The 22,016-nt window shown below is 37.2% G+C and overlaps 1 protein-coding gene across 1 annotated transcript in view; it reads right to left on the reverse strand.

Annotated features, from left to right (window-relative positions):
- Nucleotides 1-2,352: 2,352 nt before the first annotated feature.
- The window catches only part of LMBRD2 (LMBR1 domain containing 2), a 38,327-nt gene continuing 18,663 nt past the window's right edge, over nucleotides 2,353-22,016 (reverse strand). Inside the window, exons 10-18 of the mRNA XM_065047558.1 lie at nucleotides 21,688-21,869; nucleotides 20,807-20,940; nucleotides 20,492-20,597; nucleotides 19,634-19,731; nucleotides 17,663-17,766; nucleotides 16,405-16,451; nucleotides 14,518-14,620; nucleotides 13,115-13,244; nucleotides 2,353-11,375 (exon numbers count right to left, since the gene is read on the reverse strand). Coding sequence (XP_064903630.1) covers nucleotides 11,315-11,375; nucleotides 13,115-13,244; nucleotides 14,518-14,620; nucleotides 16,405-16,451; nucleotides 17,663-17,766; nucleotides 19,634-19,731; nucleotides 20,492-20,597; nucleotides 20,807-20,940; nucleotides 21,688-21,869 — 965 coding nt within the window. The 3' untranslated portion in view covers nucleotides 2,353-11,314. The remainder of the gene's footprint in view (nucleotides 11,376-13,114; nucleotides 13,245-14,517; nucleotides 14,621-16,404; nucleotides 16,452-17,662; nucleotides 17,767-19,633; nucleotides 19,732-20,491; nucleotides 20,598-20,806; nucleotides 20,941-21,687; nucleotides 21,870-22,016) is intronic.

A 22,016-nucleotide genomic window follows, 5' to 3' on the forward strand; every position in this document is an offset into this window, starting at 1 on the left:
GATATAAGAGAGGCAAATTCTACAGAGTGTTTGCACAATGCTGAGCCCAACACAGGCTCTCACGGCTGCTCTGCAGTCAAAACTACATATTCTTAGACCTTAAGTACCAGCCATTGGCATGTTGTTATCAGATTTCCTACAGAAAATTTGAGGTGAGGCTGTGAGCAGGAAAAGGTGTAAACTTGCACCAGGAGCACACAGAGATCACATCCTCCTCATCACCACTGCTCAAACAGTCTCTCACATTGCTTTACCCCTCAACCCACTTCCCTCGTCCTGTCTCTCTGCCCTGGGTTCACTTTGCCTCAGTCCTTTCCACACATGGTGTGACACACACAAGTCACCTGCACACCCTCTGAATGGGGTGACACTGTGTCACACTGGCTGCCACTGACCCTAGCCTCTTACAATAGACCTGCTAGGCTTTTTTGAAACCAGGGCTTGAAAGCTGTTGCTTGCTCATTGAAATATGTCACAGCAGCACACTACTTTTGCATCTTCTTCTTGATTCCCACAGACTTTAAACCAGCAAATTCTTCCAAAATAAAAAGCATGATGTTTTTACAGGAGTACTAGTGCTTATGGAAGGAGCCAGCCCCTGGGAGATCAGAGGAACACAGAACACACAAGAAAAACTCCCAGCAGCATGCAGCCTTTGCGAAGTTTAGTCAGAATAGATGTCCTTTCCTAAGCATTGGAAATTATTTCATTTGACAGTGAATTGTTTAACTATAAGTGTCTACTTGGGTTTCAAAGGCCTATGTTTCCACAGAACATGTCTAGGTACTGCCTCAGTTACACCTTTGCTCTCATGTTGACTGAGTGACTCAGAACACACACCCTTTAACCAGAGAGGCTGTGGTAGAAGGAACCTGAGAGCATAACACACATTCATAAAACACTCCAATACCTGACCTCTGTTTATGAGCAGCATCTTCGCAGTTTGGGTCATATTCCCTAAGAAGGGAAGGAAAAATGTGTCTTCCGTCCAAGTCAGGCCCTGAACAACTTTGGCTTCTTCATAAAGCTCTCAAAAAATCCTGAAGGCAATGGTGTATAATGAACTAACGCATAACAAGATGGAGCAAAAGATATAGGATGTTTATGCAGAGGAAGGGTTAAGATCTGTACTACAGTATGCAGAGAGCAGGATGAACAGGCAGCAGGCTGCAGCAGGCACACCATGGCACCATGCAGGCAGAGACGAAGTGAGGAGGACAGCGAAAGGTTAATTCACAACCCTAATAATTCAGTCAGTCAAATGCTATTTCAGAAGACTTAAAACTCACTGAACATGTATGCTAGTTGCATTAGCAACTGTTGACTATTAAACGACTAAATTTATATTGCTCTCTGGGCAAATAAAAATCTGACAATGAATAACGGAAAACTAATATCTAATGCAGGATAACTCCCATCCTCTGAACTATGTACTGTCAGGCTTACAGTAGCTACTTCTCACAGCAAGTCTGGAAGAAGAGTGTGGCTGCTTGACTATGCTGGGAGTGATTCACTTCAATAACCAAACAGTCTCTGGAAAGAAATTTAAAACATACAGAGAAGATCATTCTGCTTCTCCTACCTCTTCCCTTGTAAATAGAGAAAGTGCCATCCACAGGAAGATGATGATAGATGTCTCAGTTTGGTCCACTGCCCTTTCTGTTACTAATCTTTCTTAACATCTGCATGCATCATTCATTCATTGTGTTATGCATCACTCATTCATTGCGCACTTCTATTGCAGCGATGGCACAGGCTGGTCTTGAGTGTCCAAAATGTTTCCAGCAACCCACTTAAAACAGCGGCTGCAGATTAACTATAGCAGACAATAAATAATCAAATACAGGAATCACCTAGTCTTAATTGTTACAAATATTATGATGTGCTAAAAAGATTAATTACTCCAGGGTATGGTTTTTCGATTAATGATATCCAGAAGATACTTCTGTACCTCTCAAGAAAAATGTCACTTTATCAGTGCAAAAAGAAAACTAAACCCATACCCTGCTACTATAGCTCTATAGAGACAATATTTAAATTAAAACAACAACAACAACAACAAACCTGTCTCTTCTTCCTTCACCTTATTTTTGCCTTTTTTGTTTGTTTGTTTTTTAGGTAGGGAATAGAAAAGTGATAAATAGGCAAGCTTCTCAATTTCCCTTTTTAACCTGCGTTAAAGAAGATGTAAAAAGATGAGCAAAGCAAGGTGGGATTGTACAGTAAAATTACAATTCTTCTTCAGTAAACTTAATTTCTACCTGGAAAAAATATTTAGGTCAAATTTTTCCAGAGGATCACTGTAAAAAATATTTCAGAGAAGCATGAATATGTAAAATACACCAGGGAAAATGTATTGCAGAAATTATTTATTTCATGCCAACTTAACTCTTTCACTAGATATTTTAACACACATTTCAAAAATATATCCAGTACAACAATAATTTAGAACACTACAGTGAAAAATCTATAACTCAGTGAATTTCAAAACAAAGTATTATGCATACATACTTGCATCATAAGGCAAAAGAAGATAGTCTATCCATAAGCAGCACTCCTACAACCTATCCTTGATAAACACTGGAAAATTAACATCTTCTATTACTACACCTCTACTTACAAATTCATTCCCTTATCATCCAGATACCTCTATAGAAATATAAGGTATTTCTATAGAAAATAATTAATTTCTACCGTGATGGCTAAACCATCAGTCTGCAACTATTACAGTTCACTGAAGTTGCATCTTATTATTGCCTGCCAATTACAACTAAAACACACATGCACAAAACCATGCTGAGGAATACATTCCAGTGCATTATAATAGAAACAAAGAATAAACCTGATGGGGCTTCCCATATGACTGAAACAGAAGATACCAAATATAACGCAACATAATCAATGACAGCAAGTAATGTTTTAGAAAGGGATCTAGTTCAAGGTGCTTTTACACTAGGGATGCTGGGTTTCTGTTAACATAATCCAATGGTGTAGGAGTGTCTCAGCTTTAGATCAGACTACTTAATTAGAGGCACAGCTAGTACTGGAGAACTGCCATGAAGCAGCACATATTCCTGCAGAGCTCACTAGAGAAAAAGACCGTAAAAGTTTCAGAAAGTTTATAAGATGCACAAATGCTCTGAAAAAGTAATCATTTTCTGAATTTTAAAGAGCAATTAAAACCTAGAACACAATACATACTCTAAGTAGTGTTTTTGTTAATAATCAAGATGCACTTATTTGTCTGTTATGAATAGGTCACATTTCTTTAACAAACCTCATAAAAAGTTTTCCTCCGTAGAGTGATCTCTATTTGGTATTGTAAATGCCCCTCAGATTGCAAGTAATTACAGCAATAATGAAAACTAGAACAAAATACTGTATTTTTCACATAGCACTTACAGTATTCCACAGTAAATTCAATAAAAGACAAATTACCATAATCACAGAAAATCAGGCTAATCACTTTTTAATACTTTGTAAAAATTATTATCATAGTTGTTGTAGCAAGAATAAATACTGAAAAGACAACAGTTTTCGGCTATCCCCATTAATACTGTCAATGACAATTTTACAAGTGCAAGTTTGATTGCAAAATAAAGGCAGATTATACATCATGATTTTATCCAGCAGTGTAAGTTACAGTAGTATAAAGTTTGTTGTTTCTTAACATGTTATCGTACCTAAATAATAAAATATACCATAGTTTCTCCAAAGTGTCACTATTAGCACATACTAAAAGTTGGATATCCTTTACCTTCCCTCATTAAAAAAATCCCTCACTTCATCACTGAGAGCTGCACCTTTCCTAAGCAGAGTGCAGAGGACTCATTTCCCAATATAGATATCAGGATATGTATATTTGTATATTTGTAACTGCCTGAAAAAAACAGAACTACATATCTAGTAGGAGTAGTAAGTTTGACTAGAGCTTTTTGCTATTCATACTTTCAAAGAAATCTAGTCCTGACACTGTATGAAAGTAGCTACTGTTTTCACTCCCACTTTTCAAAGTTCACTACAACTTGCATGGATTATTTTCACTGGTTTAAATCTTTGACATGAAGATACTTAAACATTTGTACTTAACTTGTGTGGGTTTTTTGGTGTTTTGGGGTTTTTTCTGGTGTTCACAGCTGAAAAGGAAACTGCAGAAATGATGATGAAATGGCAGCATACCCTAACTGCTCAGTAATTCAGAAAGTGAAACTAAAAAAAAAAAAAGAGATAATTGACATTTTTTAGCTGCAAATGAATATGACTATATACTGACAGAATAAATAAACCAAAATTCCGTTCACAAAAACACAGTTTGCAAAGCAGTTATATTTTAAATCACCTAAGCTGGAGCATCAAATGTGATGCAAGAACATGATTAGCCTACAGTATAGTAATGTTAGTAATGTCTTAAACATATCAAAGCTAGTTTTAAATTTTTTTAGCTGTGGTAGTGTTAGAACTAGAGCTAAAGTGGCAACGAACTTATAAAAAGTTGCTGCAATTTGTCTATGAATTGTCATAGAATCACAGAACAGTTTGGGTTGGAAGAGACCTTCAAAGCTCATCTAGTCCAACCTCTCTGCCATGAGCAGGGACATCTTCAACTAGATCAGGTTGCTCAGAACCCCATCCAGCCTGGCCTTGAATGTCTCCAGGGATGGGGCATCTATCACCTCTCTCAAGTGGGGTAAATCCTTTGGCATGTAGCCCCCAAACAATTTCTGCATTATTTGTACAAGCAGTAAACAAATTAGTTTAAATATAGCTCAAGTACGCAGCAAATGTTGTGCAGGCATTAATTCCATGATGTTTTTTAATACTCGTAACTCTATATTTCTTTTTTGAAAATCTTCCAGATTTAGCCACATGAGCTCACAATTGCTTTTCAAAACACACTTCAGATTAATTTGCGGAAAAATTGCACATAATTAGAGCAACTGCTTGTCAGCAATGACCACTGTGGATGAAACCTGACTCCAGTAATCAACCCTGTATTTAAACACCCAGCATCCAGGGAGCATGTGACACCAGGGATTTCCAGGTGCAATCCAGAGAACTCCAGCACTCCCGGAGTTTGCTGTTGGGAGGGAAGGGGCTCAGGCAAAGAGTAAAGTCAGAACCATGAATTTTAGGAAAGCCAGCTTTTAGCTCTTCAGGGAGTTAGTCAGTCAGAACCCCTGGGAAACTGCCCTCAGGGACAAGGGAGCAGAACACAGCTGGCAGATCTTTAAGGACACTTTCCACAGAGTGCAAGAGCTCTCGATCCCCAGGTGTAAGAAATTGGGAAACAAAGGCAAGAGACTGGCATGACTGAATCAAGACCTGCTGGTCAAACTAAAGAGCAAGAAGGAAATGCACAGGCAGCAGAAGCAGGGACAGGTGTCCTGGGAAGAGCACAGGGACACTGCCCAGTTGTGCAGAGATGGGGTCAGGAAGGCCAAGGCGCAGCTGGAGCTGAACTTGGCGAGGGACACAAAGAATAACAAGAAGGGCTTGTACAGGTATGTCAGCCAGAAAAGGAGGGTCAAAGAAAGTGTACTCCCCTGGTGCGCAAGACTGGCAAACTGGTAACAACAGACAAGGAGAAGGCTGAGATATTCAACAACCTTTTTGCCTCAGTCTTCACTGGCAGCCTCTCTTCCCACACCTCTTGAGTGGATGAAATAAAACACAGGGATAGGGGGAGCAAAGTACCTCCAACTATAAGAGAAGATCAGGTTCACGATCACATGAAGAACCTGAACATAGGTAAGTCTATGGGACCTGATGAGATGCATCTCAGAGTCCTGAGGGAACTGGCTGACGTAGTTGCGAGATTTGAGAAGTCACGGCAGTCAGGTGAAGTTTCTGGAGACTGGAAAAAAGGAAACATCACACCTATTTTGAAAAAGAGTAGAAAGGAGGACCCTGGGAACTACTGACCTGTCAACCTCACCTCTGTGCCTGGTATGCTGGTTTGACTGAAAATGGGTTAATTTTCTTCATGCAGTTAGTAACCTCTCTTTTTCATAGCTAGCACTTAGTTTGAGAACAAGTGATAAAACCCCAGCACAGAGTTAATGTTTTTAATTGCTCTGGTCTGAGAGCCAAGGACATTCTGAGCACTCTGCCCACAGGCGTGAGGCATTGAGGAAGGTGGGCATGGATGGCGCAGAGCTTGACAGACACCCAGGCTGATCAATGAGAGTATTCCATCCCATTAATGTCATGCTAATTATTTAAGGGGAAGCTAGGAGTCGGGATCTTCTGGTTTTGCTTCTTTCGCTATCTCTTGCTCTTGCTAACGAGCTGGGGGAGTTTCAGTCAGGATGTTGAGCTCGGCCTTTTGCAACCAGCAGAGGCCTCTTGGTTTCTCTGCCTTTTTCCTCTCTTTTTTTTCTCTCTGGGATCGGCTGTTTGGACCAGGTGTGGCTTGCTGGCACTGGCTGCTCAGTTGTGCACAGAGTTCATAAGGAATTGCCTTGAGTACCTTTTATTTCTATTTTATATATATACATATGTACCACTAGTGTATTAGTATTTCGTTATTTTATTAAACTGTTTATCTCAATCCAAGTTTCTCCCTTCCCTTTTGATTCTCTCCCCTGTTGGGAGACACCTGGGAAGATGACGAAGCAGATCCTCCTGGAAGCTATACTAAGGCACATGAAGAACAGGGAGGTGATTTGAGACAGTCCACACAGCTTCACAAAAGGCAAGTCTTGTCTGACCAACCTAGTGGCCTTCTGTGATAGAGTGACTACATCAGTGGACAAGTGGAGGGCTATGAATGTCATCTACCTGGATTTCTGTAAAGCCTTTAACACTGTCCCCCACAACATTCTTCTCTTTAAATTGAACATATGGATTTGATGGGTAGACTGTTTAGTGTATGAAGAATTGGCTGGATGGCGGCATCTAGAGGGCAGTGATCAAGGTCTCAGTATCACAGAAGACACTGGTGACAAATGGTGTCCCTCAGGGCTCTGTATTGGGATCAGCACTGTTTAGTATCTCCATCAATGACACAAACACTAGGATCAAGTGCACCTTCAGCAAATTTGCAGATGACACCACGCTGAGTGATGCACTTGACACTCCCGAGGGACAGGATGCCATCCAGAAGGACCTGGACAAGCTTGTGAAGTGGGTCCATGTGAACCTCCTGAGGTTCAACAAGGCCAAGTGCAAGGCCCTGCACCTGGGTCAAGTCAACCACCAATATCAATCCAGGCTGTGGGATGAAGGGATTGAGAGCAGCCCTGGCGAGGACTTGGGGGTGCTGGTGGATGAAAGATTGGACATGAACCAGCAATGTGCACTTGCAGCCCAGAAAGCCAATCATATCTTGAGCTGCATCAAAAGCAGTGTGGCCATTAGGTCAGAGGAGGTGATTCTGCCCCTCTGCTCTGCTATGGTGAGACCCCAAGGGAGTCCTGTGTCCAGCTCTGGCACCCTCAGCACAGGAAAGACATGGACCGGTTGGAGGGGGCCAGAGGAGCCACAAAAATGATCAGAGGCTGGAACAGCTCTGCTGTGAGGACAGGCTGAGAGAGTTGGGGTTGTTCAGCATGGAGAAGAGAAGGCTCCAGGGAGACATTATTGTGGCCTTTCAGTATTTAAAAGATGGGGACAGACATCTTATAAGAAAGATGGGGACAGACTTTTTGGAGGGCCTGTTGTGACAGGACAGGAAGTAATGATTTTAAACTGATAGAAGGGAGATTCAGCCTAGATATAAGGAAGAAACTTTTTACTGTGATGGTGTTGAGACACTGGCACAGGTTGCCCAGAGAGGTGGTCGATGCCCCATCCCTGGAGACATTCAAGGCCAGGCTGGATGGGGCTCTGAGCAATCTGATCTAGTTAAAGATGTTCCTGCTCATTGCAGGGACATCTAAAGGTCCCTTCCAACCCAAACTTTTCTATGATTCTGTGATTCCATGACCTCTTGAGAGATTTTCAGAGCTCTAATTCCCATGCTTTCAAAGAGCAGCCATTGGTTGCTCCATCACTCCACTGCAACATCAAAAAAGGTCAGTGGATTCCCACCTCAATTTCTATGTTAGCAACTGAAATCCCACTGCCATTAATTTATACAGTCAGCTCCTTTAATTATTGTATCCCAAGGAAAACTGCACAAAGGACTTGCACCAGGGACTAGTTAGCTTTTGTATATGAAATCCTGACCAAGTTTCCACTGAAAATTATGTTTGCAGTCATTCCACTCATTTCTGAGAGGCAAAGAGCAGGCCCCAAGAAAACTCAGTTCAACTGTCTGAAGTCAGCAAGAGCCAGGTAAAGATACTTCACAAGCATTCAGAAAAATCAAACACTCCTTCTATAATTTTTTCATTACCACTGAATTAGACCCCTTTGTAATGACATTTCAAGACCTAAAGAACTTGAGCCTCATTTCATCCAAAGATTTTCACAAATAAAACTTTGGGCAATTAAATGAGATATAATTTTTTAAAAAGGAAATATTAAGTCTAAGAGCACTGATGTAGATGGATTTCTTAGGACTTATAAAAGGCTGAATTCAGGATAGCATTTCTAAGTACATCTAAAATAAATTTAATAAGTGCTAACATAAAGTTGCTAAAGAACAAACTGAACAAAAAGAGTTTCATTTTCTTGACTTCCAGTCCCTGATACAGCCATAAGATTTTGATCAAGCTTTTTTAGTTTATTATATGTATTATAAAAGTGCCCTCTTACAGGTGATCTGGAAATTGCTTGAGCGTGAATGCATGCCAGCATGGCTGTCATTCAGTGTATTCACCTAAGAACAGAACTGATGATTATTTTATGTCTTCTGATTTATTAATATATTTATTTCTATACAAATAGAGTATTTTTTCTCCTTCATAGTAACAATTCAGTGTTTTAAAACAGGCAGATCAATATATTACAAATACCACTACTGTTAGAATACATAATGTACTAAATCACAGGAGGTAGTTAGATCCCCATCAACAATTACTTCAGAAAACAAAGACTATTTTTAAAAATTAGTAGAACACCTCATTAATGAAAACATACTTTAAGAATAACTAATACCCAGCTGCTTCAAGGAATATCTGTTTTTTAAGCATGATAAAAAAATTAAGACAGAAAGATGTTCTCTTTCAGTTTTCAACATAACTTTGCAACAGCACATAATAAAATGTTGAAGTGGTAAAGACAAGACAAACTGCAATCAAGCCATGTTTTAAATTAATTTTTCAACGATAAAAAGAATTTGACCACATCTTTTACCTTATGATTACACTTGAAAATTCCTGCGACTAACTACAGTTTAAAAATTTATCTACATCAGTGAAATTAATGTGAAGCTTTTTTACACTGTTATAATTGGCATTTTTGATGGCATTCAATTGAATAAGCATTATTCTTTTTGCAAGAACTTGCTGCAAAATACAGGCATCTTAAAAACAGATACATAATGCAACCTGGGCATTTGGAACATCAAAAGTGTTTACCATTATCTACTCATGCTATGTATTTCCCTTCTTTTATGAAAGAGTCTACAATTTGAAGCTGTGCCTGAGGTGTGTGCAAATTATAATGTTTCAGCATCTAACTCAATTTTCACATTATATTTCTTTTACATTTAAAAAACCATTAGTGTGCCAAGATTTTCAAACATTACAAGTGTAAAAATCTTAAGCAGCTATCATATAATCAATAATGTATTCTTGCTATTGCACATAGACTCACTCATATGACAGTGAAACTCAGGTCCATAATCAATTTCAACCATTTAAACATGCTACAATCATTTATCTGCATATACAGTTAGAAAAGAAAAAAATATAGCCTTTCTTGACCGATACATCTTGCTCCAAAATTTATGCCACCAAATTCCAGGAAGAGCAGCCTGTCATGATTTTTGAGAAGTCATGGCAGACAGGTGAAGTCCCTGGAGACTGGAAAAAGGGCAACATTGCACCTGTTTTGAAAAAGAGTAGAAAGGAGGACCCTGAAAACTACTGACATGTCAACCTCACCTCTGTGCCTGGGAAGATCATGGAACACATCCCCCTAAAAGCTATGCTAAGGCGTGTGGAGGACAGGGAGGTGATTCGAGACAGTCAGAACAGCTTCACCAAGGACAAGTCCTGCCTGACCCACCTAGTGGCCAACGTGACTACATCGGACAACAAAAGAAGGGCTACTGATGTTGTCTACCTGGACTTCTGTAAAGCCTTTGACACTGTCCCCCACAAAAACTTTCTCTCTAATTTGGAGAGATATGGATTTGATAGGTGGACTGTTTGGCGTCTGAGGAATTGGCTGGATGGTGGCATCCAGGGAGTAGTGGTCAAGGGCTCAATATGTGGATGGACACCGGTGACAAGCGGTGTCCCTCAGGGTTCTGTATGGGACCAGTACTGTTTAGTATCTTCATCAATGACACAGACACTGAGATCAAGTGCACCTTCAGCAAAATTTGATGACACCAAGCTGAGTGGTGCAGTTGACATACCCGAAGGCCCAGAGGGACCCAGGCAAGCTCAAGAGCCTGTTGCAAAAGGACAAGGGTTAATGGTTTTAAACTAAAGGAGATTAGGTCAGACACAAGGAAGACATTTTTTACAATGAGGGTGGTAAAATACTGGAACAGGTTGCCCAGATAGGTGGTCGATGCCCCATCCCCTGGAGACATTCCAGGCCAGGCTGGATGGGGCTCTGAGCAACCTGATCTAGCTGAAGATGTCCCTGCTCATTGCAGAAGGCTTGGACTAGGTGACCTTTGAAGATCACTTCCAACAAAAACTATTCTATGATTCTACAATTCAATCTTCCTGCTTATAAGGAGTCTGATTCAAAGACCACTAAAGCCAAAAGAAGCCTTTATGCCTAGCCCAAAATCTACTGAAATGAATTAAGTTCAAATAGAAAAATTATATAAAGTATTTACTACAGTAATTGATATAACTGCACTTTGGGTGCATCAAGATGCCCTCACAAACTCTCTTAAAATATAAAAAAATTTCTTCTAAAAATCACCTTCCTAAAACTTGCAGTGCTACAGTTCAAGGTATATTTATTAAGTTTACCCTCTATTAACTCAATTAACAGTCTTCTCTTTTTGGTAATGACACAAAAGCCCACACTGATGCACAACAATATCTACAATAGAAGAAGCATATTCTTGTCATAAGCAGTATAGTTATCATACAAGTGCATTTCCAAAATAGTTGTTCCTTCATCTTCTTTTTCTAAACAAAAATGTTCTTTCTAGTTCAGCAATATACCATTAATACAATATTTTCTAAGCAATAAGTACGAATAGATTTCCAAGGAATTTTCTTTAGCTTTGAGGAGTTTAGACATCATCAAAAATTTTGCTTCGAGACATTGACAGGTATCTTCCACCAGGCTGGTACCTGCAGAATCAATTTTAAATATGAAAAAGTATCACAGGAAGTTAAAAAAAAAAAAAAAAAAAAAAAAAATCAAGACCCATGAAATCGTACAGCTTTCATCGTACTCTTACTCCTTCACTCTCAATGTATTACAGGATCTGAAGTTCTACTGAATTACTGTTTCCATGAGAATTTCATAAGTAGTTATTAAATTAAATCTCATGTGACCAAGAAAAACAGTGATATGAATACCAGGAGCCTTAACAAACGTTTTTCCCTGATACAAAGGAAGTTGAATGTTTTTGTTGAACAGAATTTTCCTCTTTAAAAAAATCCCCAAAATATCCAATAGCAAAAATAGTTTGAGTGACACAGACACGCACAGACACTCACACACAGACATGCACGCACAGCGTGCTCTTACTGTCCTAGAATGTTTGTAATTATTGCAGGAGCTCTAGTTGTAAAAATCAATGTAACATGAGCTCTTTTTAAGTGAATTGAGACTTCATACGCAATTATTCTTGATTTATTACCTCTATGAAATGAAAAGTAGGTATCCAGAGGAAAGCTCAACTAAGCTCTGTGGCTCCAGATTTTCTTTTTAAAGAAAAAGTACAGAATGTTCCACTCTGCATAGTTCATTATAGGTCCCAGAAGACTTCAGGTACTGTACTTGAAAAGTATTTGCTCCAAAAGAATTATATATGCATGTGGCTATTTTTGCAGACTACTACCCCTTTCACACTCTATAGAAGACAACAGCTGAGAGAATGGCTAGGCTAGTTCCTCTTTAAACTCTTGTGCTTAACAAACTTTTGAAATGTGGTGACATTAGAAGAGTTAAGTTGTTGACACAAACTAAGATTGCTGAATCAATCTGTAAAATCTGGCAGTGGCATTTAACAGCATTCTTTGCATGTTTTTGAAATGACATTTATTAATATTTGTTGACACTATAGATATATGTCATTTATGATTTTTTAAATTTGATTAGGTATTTGCTCCTATTTGCTCCTATTAGGTATTAGCTCCTATTTGATTTTAGCTGAAAAATAATGTAAACTATAACTTTTTGTAAGGGAATTTAGAATTATTTCTCATTAAATGGTTCTACATTGTAAATACCTAGATAAAAAGCACCCACAAAATTTATTGCTTCTTATTACAAATAGGAGCGGAGCTTAGTAGCTATACTCTTTCACAATTAAGGAAATTTGGTGTTGCAGTCAAACCCATAGAATCACAGAATTCTCCATTATAGATGTACTAGGCTGTGTACTCTAGGACTTCTTGTTCAATAAGATCAGATTTTAATTTAACTCCAGTAGTTCCAAGATTGGATCCCCAGGTGTATTCCTGCAACTTCTGGTCTTGTAATACTCAGTTTTATTTCTTGCAGCCCTTTATGACGGTCTTTGTACAGGGAAATCAAGTGAGCCTTCTGAAGTCTTACAGGAAACCATAGAAAACCTTTTATTGTACATTTACGTGTCATTCGTCAGTTCTTTCACTTCCGTTTTTATATGCAGTATTTTTCATATTATGCCAATACACAAAACTATATTAAACCTTCAGGTTTCAAATGGCTCTAAAACAAATCCCATACGATGGGAGAAAAGAAAGAAAGGAAAAGAGCTAGGTGAGACAACAAATTTTGTTTTCAGAACTATTTTTATGATACCATCTGATATAGCTGCCACAGTTCAGAAGACAGAAGACATTAGTATATTTAATTGTAAGTAACAAAGATTCCTCACCTTCCCGCATCCGATTCAAGAGGGTCATCACTAATCGACTCTGCATTAAAGTCCAAAGGTTCTGCATCCTGAAGGAGTTCTATTCTATCTCTTTCAGTCCTGCCATTTGATCGGGTATATTTTGATAGTGCTGAATAGGTAAAAGGAAAGAAAGACTCATTTGCTCTATGAACACCTTGGAGTATGTGGAGACATAAAATATAAAAGACCATAATAATGATTTGCCAGTATCTCATTCAAAGTGTAAGTGCGATGATTTGGAGTAGATTCAATATTAAAGCAAATCTGGCTACATACTCAAATTTGTACTATTTCATTTTTGTATCTCCAAAGCAATTTAACTATAACTTTCCTTTTGCCCCTTAAATAGTATGATATCTGCTTTGCAAAGAATTAAAAAAAAAAAAGAAAAAAGAAAAAAAGAAGTTGTACGCAAACTTTACCTTTAAATTGATAATCATCCATTCACTTTCCCAAACTCGCACTTTAACTAATCTAATGGGAGGGTTTTGGTTTTGTTTTCAAAGAGGCAATCTCATGAAGTAATGAAATATAGGTATTTTGCAGTTCACTCTGCCTCGTTCACTAGGCTAGTACCTACAGACTGTTTTGGTGCTGGAATAATACATATTTATATGGTTAATATTAAAATATAATTTAATATAATTTCAGTTAGTCTAGCACTGAAAATTTGGGTTTCCAACTTCGTAAAGAGGAGGGGGAAACCTACCAGAGTTGTCTCAAAAGCCTGTTCAAAGCTGCCCTCCTCCTCCCCCTTTTTCCTTCTTTTTTTCTGTTTCACTTACTTGTTGTCAGCTTAATTAACACTGTGGCAAAATTTTTCAAGGTTTAGGGCATCCACAAAGGAGTGTTTTGCTAACAGACATTATTAAACGAACACATATACGCTCATGTGATAGATTATTTGCTTTATATTTGTTGGTCATTTATCTGATTATTCCATTATTTCAGTCTGAGAGAGTTCACTTGCAACTAGAAGAGGTGAATTTAAAGATTTAAAACTCCCAACTTCAAGACACAAGACATATCCTAAATAAATTCTCTTTGTTGATAACTTTGTTGATAACTGCTCTCTAATTGCAATCATTGTATCCCATAAGAAGATCAGGTAATTGACACCAGCCAGAATCTCCAGCCTCAGCTGGTTGAAGTGTTGAAGATGGAAAGAAACACAGAACCCTTTCCAGGTGTCTTTAATGGGCAAGATGGTACTGTGCCACAGAAGGGAATAGTCATAATCATCTAAGGGAATAATCATCTAAGGGAATAATCATAATCAAAGACAAAAAGGAATCTATTTGAAGCTACTCATACAACCAGTGTTGTACACACAAGATACTAAATAAACAAAGCGAACTCAGCTCAAAATGCACAAAGCTTACGTCTATGGGTATTGGCCTCTGAGAAGCTGGATTCTTTTTGGTCTGTGTGGACAACTCTGTTTCTAGTGGAATCGTCTCTATTTCCATACCGTTCCTTCCACTCCTGAAAAAATGACAAAAATTAAAACACAAGCTGTTATGAAAAAACAACACAACGAAAGCATACATAGGATCAACAAATATTCCAGACCCACTATTTAGAGCTAACTGGTCAAGTGCATCAGACTATGTAAGTAATATTTTGAAAATGGTCCTCTTGACACGGAAACAATTTTTATTTTGTTTTAAACTCAAGATATGTCCCTTCACTAAAGCAGTTACCATAATGGTTCTTAAGAAAGACTTGCAGAACTACATATTACATCTGCACACGAAGTTCATTTAACTGCTCTAAGTTATGGTGAGAACGTTGCTTTTTTGGATTTCTGCTTCCATCTAGTGGTAGAATGGTAAAATAACCAGATGCAGATAGCACTAAAAAAAAAAAAAAAAAAAAAAAAAATTGGACAAGCCATGTTTTCTAAGCTTGTTGTTTTGTTGTGTTTCCATTCCACCACATTTTAGTACATACACATTTTAGTATGAAGTACAATGAAATATTGAAGAAGAAAATGTCTCATGCTTTTATTAGGCCACAACTTCATGTCTCAATAGAAACTTCTCCAATTGTTGCAATTACTTCAATATGTTTCAGATGCATATCTAGATCTCAGATCATGGACTGGTAGGAACTGGTATACTCAAAATTACTGTGTAAATCTATACCACATGTTACAGTTCTAAGCTGCAGCAGGATCAAGCATTTAATCATGATCCAAAAGAAGATAACACTCTCTGAAGCCCCACAAGTTTCAAGAATGAACGTACTACAGTATTTAACAAACTCAAAAATCAGGTAACATCTGAAATTGAGTTTGCTGTTAATTAAAATTATTGCTTAATGTCAGATCAGTTTATTGTATACTAAATGCATCATGCATTTGCTGCTACTCGGTTTCACAATAAGTTCAAGTTCTAAAATCATGAGATGGGGGGGAAAGAATCAGAAGAAAGGTCTATGCAGTACAACTATGCAGTACTGGCTTCCATAAAGAACTGAAGTATCCCTGACCTTGAAAAGAAGAGAGTTTTCAGTCCCAGTATTATCTTCCTTTCTGCAGATAATATTTTTCCCTTATTTTAATCTGTTCATTCTTTGTATGCATCCTTTCAATTTACCTCTTTGATTGTGACTTTCTACACTAATTTCCAAATGTTGTAACTTAATGAAAACTAAAGCTTATAGTTAACTAAAGCTGCTTAAAATGAAGCTGCCTGAATTATTTTCTTATCCAGACTGACTGCCTTTACAAATCTTGCAATTCAATATGCACTCAAAGTATAATTTGAATCAAACATTCTGTTTGTAACTCAGAGTTAACAGTATTAGTTCTGTCTTAAACGTAATTCCTTCATCTGAAAAAAAAAATTGTACCAATTACTTTCCAATGAGCACACAAAGCAACAGGTAAGTTTGGGAGAAGCATACGGTCCTCATTTCAGTGAATATGATGACATTGCAACTGTAGTTATTTCAAGAAGAGCAGTATCAACAGAAAAAACTGATAAGACGACCCTGCTTAATGCTTATTGCACTTTTTGACATAGACTGTTCTCACAGAACACTGAATAACAAAGGTGCCCAAGTAGCATGACCACAACCATCCTCTTACCCTTTAAAACTAAAGAGTAAATTGTTTTTTCCCCTCAGCCAAGACTATTCTGCAAGATTAAACTGATTCCATCAATTATTGGAGATTTTTTTTTTTGTGAAATACAACAAACTGAATTAGATAGCAATGGCAAACCCTATCAGATAGTGCAGTAGATTAAAACAATATCTCATACCCTTCTTCTGTTTTCACCTTCTTCCTGCCTTTGTCGTTTTCTTTTCTCTATAAATTAAAAAAAAAAAAGTAGTTTGAGCTTATACAAGAAAAATCGTTACCATTTTTCTAAACAAACAACAAAAATCCAAAACTAACTAGCAAAGACTCTTATTGAAATAGATGGCTTATACAACTAAATTAAAGCAAAAGACAGAGCTGCTTGTCTATCACTATGAAGTTTTCCATTAAAATTAATTCATCATGATGATATCTCACGTCAAGGCATAACATCTGGATACCAGTTGGCAAAGCAAAAAACCTCTTACAAATAGTTTGAAGAAGTATAACGTTAAGAAGAAACTTGAGCATTATTGCACCAAAATCTTGCTGACGTTCCATAAAGGCTAACACATGGCCCAAATAGTTCATGTCCACATCTGCTATTAAGATGGAAGTGGAACATAACAGTAACAAAGAAAGAGAAACCTCTTGTTTAAGGGAATGAGAGGCACTCCTCTTTCTCCAAAAAAAGAAATATCGATACTTCAAGTAAATTTAGGTCTAGTTTTTCATAATCTATGAAAGAAGGATAAAAGTATTCTATAATATAACACTGTATCCAGAGATTTTAATATCTAAGCATTTACTCAAGAACCACAACAGCTTTTAACAACTTTCAAGAAACACTTCCAATAAAAATTAACTGTAAGAAAAAAAAAAAAGGCAAGAAGCTCTCCAAAACAGCACATAATTACAGCTTTACAGAACAGCATGCTTTGTATGATAAAACACAGCCATTAGTTGAAACAGCAAAAAATCCTAAAGAAAATTACAGAATTCAGACAGCTCAATGAACACATTTACAGAAAAAAAAAAAAAAAATTAAAATGAGTTTGTTGATGGTAAAGATAATTTAAGTGCTAAATATCCTTTATGCTATATTACACAGATACCTGCTCAGTTATTATTATATCAGCAATGACTTCAGAGGAGTACCACTTATTCGAAGTGTAAAATCTTTAGAAATATCTAAAATTCAGATACTGCACAAGTAAACCTGATATTTTGTTTCAGATTCCAAAGAAGTCAATAACTGTTTTTATAACAAACACAGAGCTGTAAGCCTACTGCATTTTGTGCAGCAGACTGCCTCAGCAATTTTTGAAATACTGACAAGCTGCATGTTTGGGGTTTTTTTTTGTGCAACATTTCATACAAATTCAATGCAACAATATACTATATTTTGTAGGAAAACTAGGATAGAGGACCTAACTTACCTCTTCTGATTAGCTCTTTTCCTTCATCAATCAAATCAGAGGTCATTTCGCTATCCCCCATGAACTGCTGGAATCCCAAAAGATTCAAACAACGAGTTCCTAAACTGGTAAAAGCAGGAGAACCAATTTCCTTTGTTAATTTACAATTTATAGTTTATATTATACTGCAAAATGTAAGACAAATTATTCAGAAATGTATGGAAAATTAAAGCAAAAAAGCAATATAGAAAAAAGACAGATTATTCTACCAGTTGAGAAATCAGAAAATTCAGAACAGTGACAGGTTCCTAAATCCAACTGAAAAGTGCTGGAATGATGCCATTCAAACAGTGAGATAAAACTGTTTGTAGTCTGAGAGCAGTGCAAGTGATTTAAGGTAAGACAATTGCTTGAAATATTCTCAGATATAACCGCATTTTTAGCTATGATATCTCATTGACTCTTCTTTTTCAGAAAATGATTACTATAAAAATTCTGCCTATTATAACTTTCATGTTTTTTTAACAGTAGTAACACAGGAAAGCCACCTGGATCTAAGGTTTCACTCAAGAGAAATGCATGGCACACTCTTACACTGTAGGGATGCTGGCTGCCACTTTGGATACCCATTATGCAGCAGTCAGGTAACAAGCTTGCTCCATCTTTTCTAAGCCAGTCCTGGAACTAGGTATCACGGATTTCCCCTTTTCCCAATTTCCCCTTTTCAACTTCACACCAGAACAGAACTGCTGTTTCTGGTACAGCTTTCCTCTCTGCAAAGTGGAGCATCAATATCATGTTCAAATTTGGCTTCACTGTATATTTGTGCTGTAAAGTTTTTTTTCCTATACTATCTGAACTTTAAGATTGTTGGATTAAACAAGGGAGACAACCTTCCTTGGCAGATTTTAATTAAACGTTAAGTTTTGCACTTATCTGAATTATCAGAGGGCATTAAAGTTCACGCAAACCAACTTCTCTTTTAGTTTCTTTCTTTTTACCCTGGCATTCTAGACTCAGGATTAACGCGGACAAAAAGTCACACAAATTATTTTCTTGTCATTAGGTTTCCTGTTTACTTTTTGGTTTAGTGGGTTTTTTGTGGGGGGGTTTTTTTCCTTTGTTTTGGTTTTGTTTGTTAGTTTGTTTTGGTTTTGTTTTTTTTTTTCCTCCACCTCTACTTTTGTCACATAACCTAAATATAAGCAGTGAAAACCTAGGACTGACTCCTTGTCATCTTACTATCTGTGGATGCAACCAGGGTATTAACGGACATTCAAGGCACTTAACTACAATATGTGACTCACAACACATATATTGCTTCTGATTTAATGGTAATGCAAAACTGATTAAGTGAAAATAAATGTAGCCGAGCAAAGTCAGACAGAAAGTATCTCATTTTCTACAGTGGTCAAAAGCAGACATTTTGAAATGAGGATAAAGCAAGCATATGTTATACGAACAGTGTTTCCTGCAATTATCCTTCCAGCCTCCAACAAACTGTGGCTTAGGGAGACAAGATCAAATGATCTAAACCAGTATGCTTTCAAATGGAATTCTGTTAATGGATCAGAGATTTGCTATATATCTATTGAAAAGTTCACTACATAAAGTTTCTGCTAATGCTTTTTCGCTTATTAGAAAAACCTTGCTGATAACATAGCTTCCTCATGGTAATTTTTATGGCAAAAGCCGAATCCAAATGTTTGTGGCTCCAAAGTTTGAGCAGATCAGACCTTAAAATCTATGACTGAAGTTTAACAGGGAAAAAAAAGCTCAAACACTCAGTTATGAGTTCATACAATCAATATTCTTAAAATATGTAATTTCATTATTGTTCATAAATTTCATTATTGTTTTAGTTTTGTATTTTTATTAATATGTCACAACTCCACTGCTGCAAGATGAGAAGTGAATCTCTTCCTGATTGCTGAAACTAATATTATTATTAATGCAAAGAAACATGGAGGCTCTGTCTTGCAAATCTCTTACCTGAAGTATGTGGCAATACAAAGAATGACAACAAGCATTGGGTAATATATATAGAAACCATCTGCAATAAAAGACAGCACCCTCATGGATCCCATTATCTGAAAAAAAAAAAAAAAAACAAATACGTAAGAACAATCTCTAATCAGATGTACTCTAAATATATGCATAAAGATTGTGCCACCTCGCTGTTTGCAGTTCACAACACACAAATACACAGCCTTTTACAGTTACTGAAACATAGGTAAGTATTATCATCACAGACCTGATGCAGACAGTTGACCCAAAATGCCCAGATACAAAGGCTGCCTCTAACAGTGTATCCACTTTGAGATTTCTAAAATGCTAGATCTTCTTGTCTCACCTAATCCAGAACCAGTGCAAATCTGGTGACTCTTTTAATCTGCTGTGAAAGGAGTCCCTGGACAACAGTAAGAATGTACTCGCTAACAGCAAAGGTGTGAGATGTAACACGGTTTCCTAGAGAAACTTGTTCAGTAAAACCAAACTCAGTAGTTTCAAATGGCAAGTTCGGTTTGCTCCCAACCTGTAACAATGCCTCATACGCTAAAGCAGGTGGAAGCTAAAGCTATTAGGGTATAAAGCACAATCTGAACTCTTCAGCATAGTACTCTACTTTCTTGGGATAAAGAGACCAAAATGGAAAAAGTGACCTATCGATGACACCTGTGTGGCTAGTAGCCATTGCCAAATGCCTGGTCTATAAGTAAGTATTTCTACCCTATTTAATAGTACTGGAAAGATTTGAATATCTGAATCTTACTACAGAAAGTATTTAAAAACATATTGCCTATTCTCCAAACCATAGATAAGCCTCAAAATCAAATTTTCTGTACTTACAGATGTATAAGCAGTTGGCTGAGTTTTTTTGTGAGAGATTGTTGCATCCATATGGGTCAAGCCCAAAAAGTTCAAGCATAATGGTGGAGTAAGACGGCAAAATAACCTGCACAAATGCAAGTGGCAACAATTTAAAGAATTTCTTGCACTAAAATATTAAAAAATCATAGCTGGATATATCACAGAATAATCATGTACAGTCATTAGGATTTATACCCATATGTCTATAAATGGAAGAATATAAATGAAGGTTTCATGGACACTTTCAATTGACTATTTGACAGAAACTGTGCAGAGTATATGCCACATACTCACATGCCACTGAAAAGGAGACTGTACGCATCTGTCTGATGATGTGAAGCTAGGTAATAATAGTTAAATACACGGATCCTGAAGACGGTAGAGTAAACACAAATACTTAGGAAAAAGATCGTAAGAAAACAGGCCATCTAGGGGGGGAAAAAAAAAAGTTATTTGAATGCAGAACTCTGCTAAAGGTTTTAATCTATTCAAGACATAATTTGTACATGTAACAGGTAGACTGCCATCTAATTTTTCATTTTGAGATGAGACAACACCACCAGCTCTGAGAAAAGTTTCCAGTTGTTTAAGTTGAGAATGATACTTCTAACATTCTGCACTTCATATAAGCTAACACAACTGACCCTAGGAGTGTTTACTTTTTTTTTATGTAAATGAAATCGTTGTAATTGTCTTAATAATTACTGACTGGTTTGACATTTCTTCTCACAAAAAGTGATAGAAACAGTGTTTTCAACTCAACCTATTTTGTTATTATATCAGAAATTTTCAGCTCCATTCCTTTACTGATAAGTTTCTGCACGTATACGCTAGCCACACCTGTGACTGGACTTCTGGTGAGCAGCAAATTCCCGCTCAGTAAAGAGAGGTCACGTACATGGTTGATTAGACACAAAGTCTAAAAAACTAAGCTCCAAGCTAATGTTTCACAAATTACACATCATACTCAGCTCAACTGAGTATCTGCATATTGGAAAGTTGTAAGAAGTGGCAAAAGGCAGACACAGAAACAAAGTTTGGTATTATGTATTTCAGAGACCATCTGAAAACAGACAGATTATTCAGAGATATATTTTTACATCAATCTGGTCTACTATTATTGTAATAAAAATCTATCTGAATATATTTTTATTGAGCAATTATCTCAAACTTACCTCTATGTATATATAATTATATGTTTTTTCTGCCAGCTGAATGAAAACCGCAAACAGTGATAAAACTGGTTTTGTGCTGAAAAATGTGCACTCTGACCACACAACAATTACAGAAAACGTGGCCAAAACAACTGCAAGCACCCTGTAAAACCATGGTCGTAGAAGACACTCCCAGTACCACTCTGGAAAAAACAAACACACACACATCCGGAATGGATTAATGAAGATTACACAACCAGAAACAGAACTCCCTCACAGAAAGTGTTATGAATTTCTTGCACGCACACCCTTAAAATCAAGGCTGGGTCACACACTTAATTTCAGGGCTA

Source organism: Columba livia, chromosome Z (assembly GCF_036013475.1).
Source record: "Columba livia isolate bColLiv1 breed racing homer chromosome Z, bColLiv1.pat.W.v2, whole genome shotgun sequence".
Taxonomy (NCBI): Eukaryota; Metazoa; Chordata; class Aves; order Columbiformes; family Columbidae; genus Columba; species Columba livia.